At 36.5% G+C, this 7500-nt stretch overlaps 1 protein-coding gene across 6 annotated transcripts in view; it reads right to left on the bottom strand.

The window, feature by feature from the left end:
* Positions 1–7500, bottom strand: part of znf271 (zinc finger protein 271) — a 31302-nt gene that overhangs the window by 14075 nt on the left and 9727 nt on the right. For all 6 annotated transcript variants that reach the window (XR_012399651.1, XM_073941363.1, XM_073941365.1 and 3 more), the window contains exons 5-8: positions 5966–6286; positions 3286–3738; positions 2631–2813; positions 1–353 (exon numbers count right to left, since the gene is read on the bottom strand). The exon at positions 1–353 is cut by the window's left edge and continues 1 nt beyond it. Coding sequence is in view for 5 of the 6 variants with exons in the window: in XM_073941363.1 (XP_073797464.1) it covers positions 1–353; positions 2631–2813; positions 3286–3738; positions 5966–6286 (1310 nt within the window). In the remaining variant the exon portion in view is untranslated. The remainder of the gene's footprint in view (positions 354–2630; positions 2814–3285; positions 3739–5965; positions 6287–7500) is intronic.

Raw genomic sequence — 7500 nt, 5'->3', positions numbered from 1 at the left:
TTCATGGGTCCGCATGTGAGTGCGTAGGAAACTGGGACGCCCGAAACCCTTAGAGCAGATGGGGCAGTTGTGTGGCCTCACTCCTGTGTGTATTTCAAGATGCTTCTTTAAGTCTCCTGGGGTGTAAAAGCTCTTATTGCACACAAAGCAGACGAACGCACGCTCTCCTGTGTGTGATCTTATGTGCACCACCAGAGCCGAGCGCTGCCGGAAGCTTTTGTTGCAGGTGGGGCAGTTGAAGGGTCTTTCTCCGGTGTGAATGCGCTCGTGTTGTAATAAACCCTGGCGTCGACCAAACTTCCTCCCGCAGTAAGAGCAGGCGAAACATTTCCCCTCCACATCCACGTGCTGATCTGTTTAAATTGCCAAGAAGAAAACATACCGTCAAAATGGCTATTAATTAAACTAGACAGACAGTATTATCTCCAACTCGGTTTTTATTTTATTGAAAATGATTCGCCATCCTGTAATTATATTTCCTAAGTGATGTTTAACAGAGCAAAAAAAATAAACACAGTATTCCTTATAGTATTTTTTTTCTTCTGACAAAAGTCTTATTTATTTTAGTTTGGCTTATTTCATTTAAGTTTGGTTTTATTTATTTTATTTAATAACAAAAATAAAACAAATAAAAATGTAAATAAATAAAATGTAAATCTTTATCTCCAGGCTTTTGAAATGGACATTAAAATTAATGTGGAATTGGCATTGCTTGGATGTTCAAGGCCTTGGCCTAAGCATCAACAACTCTCCCTTATTTTTGGCATGGTGCTGGCCATTCTGAGTGATTCTGATGCAGTGGAAATCCACGACACCTCCAAATTCTTTTGGTTAGGTGAAATGGTTTCTGGCCAGAAGCTGGAAAAGTTACGTTTCTCTAGACTTGGCAAACAGAAGATGTATAACAAAAAAATGTAGCACCTTCCTTAGATTTATAGGTTAATAATGTCTTAGTAATTGTTTTTTTGTCATATTTTCCTTCTTCTTCCTTCATTCATTCATTTTCTTGTCAGCTTAGTCCCTTTGTTAATCTGGGGTTGCCACAGCGGAATGAACCGCCAACTTATCCAGCATTATTTTACGCAACGGCAACTCATCTCTGGGTTGAGAAAGAAACTTCTTCTTCCTTTTTACATTTAATTTTATGTTGTTTCTTGTTCCATTAGTCTGGCTAATATAAATATATATAAATTTTTTTTTTTTTTTTTTTTTTGATGGTGCTGTAGAATTGCTGTATTGTTTGCTAGTGTTTTGATGCATGTTCCATTTAGTATTAGGTAAGAACACAGATATAATTTTATCAACATATATATATATATATATATATATATATATATATATATATATATATATATATATATATATATATATATATATATATATATATATATATATATGTGATGCTTTTTGCATTAAGCCCATGGAGGCTTTATAAATAACACTTACTTAAATAGCTATGAAAAGAGTATACTAGATTTAACTTGCCCTTAGGTAAAACTTGTCTTCATGAATACAAAAAAAATTACAAATTAAATTAAATAAATTAATAATTTAAATATTTTAATAATTTATTTTATTTTTTTATATACACACACACACACACATATATATATATATATATATATATATATATATATATATATATGTATGTATGTGTGTGTGTGTGTGTGTGTGTGTATTTATTTATTTATTTACTTTTTTGTTTTATTTATTTATTTAATTCATTCATATTTACTTATTTTTATTTATTCATTTTTTATTTGTTACCATCGGCACTCTCTTTTCATTTAATTAGCTCTGTAAAAACAAGTATCCTTGCTGGCATTTTAAGAATTTGACGAGAAGCAGGCACTGTTACAATAACTTTGTTTATTGAATGAATAATTGTTAATATCCCCTGCCCTATGACTATCCTGTAGTATTGCAGAAAACTCCTCTGTTCTCCTTTTGAGTATGTGAACTTTCCAAAAACAAGTTTCTTAGTTTATGTCTCATAAAATGATTAAAATAGCAAATGTGACCCATCTATTTTAGTAACCAAATGACTATTGAGGGAACATCTATACAAATATCACTTTTTTCTAAAGGTTTTTTATACCACAGGTGTTCCTGGAGGGCCGCAGCCCTGCATATTTTAGCTGCAACTCTAATTAAACACACCTGATAAAACTAATTGAGTCTTCCAGGCTTGTTTGAAACCTGCAGGTTCGACCTATTCAGGTTAAAGTGACATTTAAAGGCTTAACTTAGTTTAAAGCTATGTTAATTAGGCAAGACATTGTATAACAGTGGTTTGTTATGACAACCCAAAACTAATATTGCTTCAGGGGGCTAATAAAATTGACCTTAAAATTAAAAAAATTAAAAAAAATGATTTTATTCTAGCCGAAATAAAACAAATAAGACTTTCTCCAGACGAAAAAAAAAATAGGAAATACTGTGAATAATTCCTGAATCTGTTAAACGTCATTTGGGAAATATTTGAAAAAGAAAAACTATTTCACAGGAGAGCAAATAATTTAGACTTCAATTGTGTATAGTTAGATTACACCACTTATAATGTCGCTTGAGATCGATCAGGGTAGTAAATAAATGCCCTTCATGCAATTTATCTGGGCAGTTCTTCTTACCTGGATGAAATATGAGCTGATGTTTTCTCAGGGAAGTGGCGAGAGCGAAGGTTTTGCCACATATGATGCAAAAATATGGCTTCTGATGATCTGGCAGCTCTGAACTGGAGCTGGGATTGGCATCATGGTCTTGATTCGCTGAGAGACTCAAGTCCATCCCCGTCTCTGATTGGTTGCTCGTTTCTATAAAAATAACATATGCGACTTAATGTCCGCATAAACCAGAAGCTGCGATTGTTAGTTTGTTTTGTTTTTAGGCGGGGCTAACATACTAAGCGACACCCCTCCACCTGTTATTTTGACAACAAACAGAAATGGTGAGGAGGAGGAGGAGTTTGTTAGGTTGTAATAACTCTCCCCAAACCATTTTCCCCGTCTTTCTGAATGAAATGGCGACTTTACTACATCCAATCAGCTTACAGTAGAATAAACAAGCCACGCCCACTGTTTTCTCCTTTAATAATCAGTTTCTCTAGGAAATGCATCAAAAAACAGTCGCAGCTTCCAGTTCATGCAGACTTTAAACTACAAATCCCGTGTTCTGTAGCTCCAGCTCAACTTTAATTCAGACTAAACATTGCAAATCCTGCAATGTGACTATTGCACATTGTGATATCGATGCTGTAATAATATACTGTGCAGCCCTAGAACCTACTGTCTTCAGAAAGCATGGCCGATGATCCAGAAGCCCCGCAGGCATCCTCCAGCTCCTCCTCCTGAGGAAAACCCCCATCATTTCTGTCCTGCTGCTTGTTCACGTGGGACAGCATGTGTGCCTGCAGGCTGCTGGGTCGAGGGAAGCTCTTCGAGCACAGAGGGCAGCTGTGTGGCCTGATGCCGGTATGCGTGCCCATATGAGTCTTCAGATCTCCCGAGCCGTAGAAGCGTCTGCAGCAGACGAAGCATTCGAAGGGCTTTTCTCCAGTGTGGATCTTCCTGTGCACGATTAACACCGAGCGCTGCCTGAAGCTTTTGTTGCACACATTGCAGCGGAACGGCCTCTCGTCGGTGTGAGTGCGCTTGTGTTGCTCCATGTCTTGATGCCGTCCGAATATTTTTCCGCAGAACGGACAGGTGAAGCGCTTCCTTTCTGCAACACTCAAACACTCTGTTGGAAGAAATGCATTAAGGGGATTTTTAAATGATGCAAACTTTGAAAATGACAGCAACATTCGGACAATATTGTAGTGTGCAATCATGTTATATGCCCGAACATAACATTATATAGGCGTACAGCAACATTTGTGCAACCAAAAATGTTCAGCTGAAACAGCAATGTTTGGTTCCCAGAGGAAATGGCATTGAAGAAACCACTTAAGTGAAACTTCTGGTGCATTTTTTCAACCTGTGAGCTTGAGGAGAAATATTATGCCCCTTTTTACAAGATATAAAATGCGTCTCTGATTTGCCTAGAGTGTGTATGTGAAGCTTCAGCTCAAAATACCACACAGATAATGTTTTATAACTCTCTGAAACGGACGCTCTTAGGCTTTAATACAAATTGTGGCATTTTGGTGACTGTCGCTTTAAATTCAAATGAGATTGTGCTCTTTTTAATAGAGGGCGGAGCTACAAATTGCAGTCGTTATAACAATGTCATCTTTCTATTTAAAATGTCATAATTAAGCGAATGACACTTAATGAGTCTTATAAACGCCTCTTCAAGTGTCACTAAAAAGTTAAACTTGCACTTCAACTATCATACACTCGGTGCAATAAGGTGCAAGACTTTTGTGCTATTTTCAGACCAGCGCAACCCTAATTTTCACATTTTGGGCAATGTTCTTTAAATAATAAATACATTTGTGCCACTTTGTGGACTCATGGGTGTGCTGGTCTAAAAAGGAGGTGTGTTAAGGCGCATTGTTGGTGTGTTGCTATTTTGAGGAACTGAAATAGACCGCACCATTGACCAATTGACTAAAAGCTGCTCTAAAGTCCAGCAGAGCACGTTAGTTATGCACCTATGCAGGTCCAAAGGCTTACACACAGCTGAATACATACAAGATGAACAGCAATACAAAAATATCTTTACAGATGAAAACAATTCAATGATTAAAATTATACAAAAATTATTATTTTCTACATCAATACAAAAACCACTGCCTCCATGCCTTCACCTTAGGGGGCTTTTTTCAGTTTCTTCCTGACAATCTGCATCTGCAAAATGTTATTATTATTAGCAGTATTATTTATTATATGTATATTTATGTTTGTTTTAATTAAAACGAGATTAGATTTGTTGACCTGTGGGGTTTTGGAGACGTCTGCATCACCATATGGGGCATAAAAACAGGACGTGTTGTTCATTTATTGCTTTGCCGGAGATTAGAACTGAATTTAGATATAGTTTTGAAACAAATCTGTGCACTTAACAAATTAAATTAAAAATGTCTTCAGTGGAGTGAGTTTCCACCGTTTCCTTACTCCACCAAAGTAAAGGAGTAAAGAATAAAAATTAAGTAAAGAGGCTGAATGGAGGAGGCTCGTTCTTTATCCTCGCACTGCAGATGCTCTGTTTAACTGTTTTCTCACTACTAAAGCATTCAGTGTGTCACTTAAAAAGTCCACTATATAAATAGCAAATGTGGCATGGCCCGACGCAACTGACCTTTTAAAGGGAATGAGAGAAGAGACTCTAATTGGTTTAATCCACGTTATGCTCAAAAAACATCCAGAACTCATTAAGAGAATAAGCACAGCCCTGTTAGACCATGTGCTGCAGCGCAGAGTGTATTTTTTCATCCTTAAAATAGCCAAAGTGGATTCAGACACAGCTTTAATGCTTATGCACTGTGCGCTTTAGACTTTGTGCCTAGATTATTAAAACAGAGCCTGTTTAAAAAAAAAAAAAATTTTCTAGACATTGAAAAAAAAGTCACACAAACTAACGTTTTTTAACGTTTAACGTTTTATTAACGTTTTAAATAAATATACATCCATCAAGGAAAGTTAAAGAATATGTTGATGGGTAAAAATTGATAACTAATGTACTAGGGGCTCCTCAAAAAATATTTAGACAGTGTAAAAATGTATTTATATAAACAAAGCATAATACTGTTTTTTAAAAACTAAAGATTAAATTTTCAAATTATAAAAAACACTTTTTTAATAGATGTTTAAATATACAAATATTCTTTAAAAATCTTTCTTTTATATTGATTATCATTTGGGGGTGCGTCACATTAAATAATCTCCTAATTAAACCACAAATCTGTGAATCTGAACATTTATTAACCCCCATAAAGCCTCATATAATGTTATTCATATTTAGTGAGCTCTGCTATTTCTCCTAAGTTGAAATATTTTAAAAACTAAAGTTACACAGTCCTCACCTGGATGAGCGACACGCTGATGCTTTATCAGGGAGAAGGAGACTGAAAACTTGCGGTCACAGATCATGCACTGATACGGCTTCTCCTCCGTATGATGCGTGCGGTAATGCTTCTTCAGGTTTACATCTTGACTGAAGTGTTTCCCACACTGAGAGCACTGGTACGGCTTCTCTCCGGTGTGGACACGCAGATGGATCCGGAGCTTGGCTTGCTTGTTAAATCTCTTTTCACAGTGATTGCACTGGTATGGCTTTTCTTCATCAGAGGACTGCTGGTCAGCTGTAAACTCTTCATCTGGAGGAGCGTACCCTGGTCCAGTGTCTGAAGGAGAAATGGCACAACGTTAAAACTCTCGTGAAGTGCTTAGAAATGTGCATTTTTAATCGATGTTTGACGTAATGTCAACAGAAACATGAAGAGAGATGGGAAATAGTGTAGCTCCTACAGCCACAGCTCTGCCAGTGAGAGTGGTTCAGCTCAAGCACATCTTGAAGGGGGCGGGGCCAGTCAGATACTAGAGAGCATTTGATTGGTCAAAAGATCTGAAGAGAAACTGAAGTATGAAGTGTCATGAAAAAAACATTGATGCATTTAGGCGGAAGTGACACACTGTAAGCCTTACATGTTTATTAGGGATGCACTGAATATTCGGCCACCAAAAGTCCATTAACGGGACATACTTAATGTCTTAAATTCCTAAAATTGACCCTTAAATGTTATTTATGCACTGTCCCTATTTAAAACACTATCAAATCTTTCTCAAATGTCAGTCAAAAGACAAGCTTAACCACTCAACAGCTAGACTTTATCTCTAGATGTTATTTAATGTCCAATGAGCGGTACGATACGGTTCGGTAAGCTTTTATGGCTGTTTCTACTGTCAAAAGGTAGCAAAAAAACGAGACCACACAGTCATAGCCATAACCATGGAACGGTGTTAATAATTGCCATAATTTCTTTCAGTTTTCGGCCTTGCTGTCCTCTTTTTCGGCCAAGAACTTTTATTTCGGTGCATCCCCTGTGTTTATATTAGTTTTATATCATCTAAACGTGAAATTCGTCAGTTTTGGAGCATACTAGCTTATAGATATCCTTAATACTAACAACACTAATACACTAACATCTCTTTTAATTTCATTGAACCTTAAAAGCAGAAATGTGGAGGGAGATTTTTAGACCAGTGAGATTTCATAGTAGACCACACTTGTGAAATATTTTAGAGACATTCAAAATTCCACAGGAAGGCTAACACATGTATATTTGAACATTCTTTAGGGTGATACAATGGAAGATAGTTGGACAATTGCTGTAAATGTACTGATTGTGATTACTAGACTCATCCTTTCGAATTACTCTCTAGCAAGAGACTGGTGCTGGTGACACAGATGAGAGGTTTGCTGTGACTGTGTTGAGTGTTGTTTTTGAACCCAAATAAGGACTAAATGTGTGCTGAGTGTAGTTTTGTCTGTAATTGCTAACATATTGGAGACTGTAAGGGTCTGTATGTGTTCATTTATTTATTTACAGTGTTCATT

The sequence above is a fragment of the Danio rerio genome, chromosome 24 (assembly GCF_049306965.1).
Source record: "Danio rerio strain Tuebingen ecotype United States chromosome 24, GRCz12tu, whole genome shotgun sequence".
NCBI lineage: Eukaryota > Metazoa > Chordata > Actinopteri > Cypriniformes > Danionidae > Danio > Danio rerio.
This window is presented reverse-complemented; position numbering and strand designations above follow the sequence as displayed.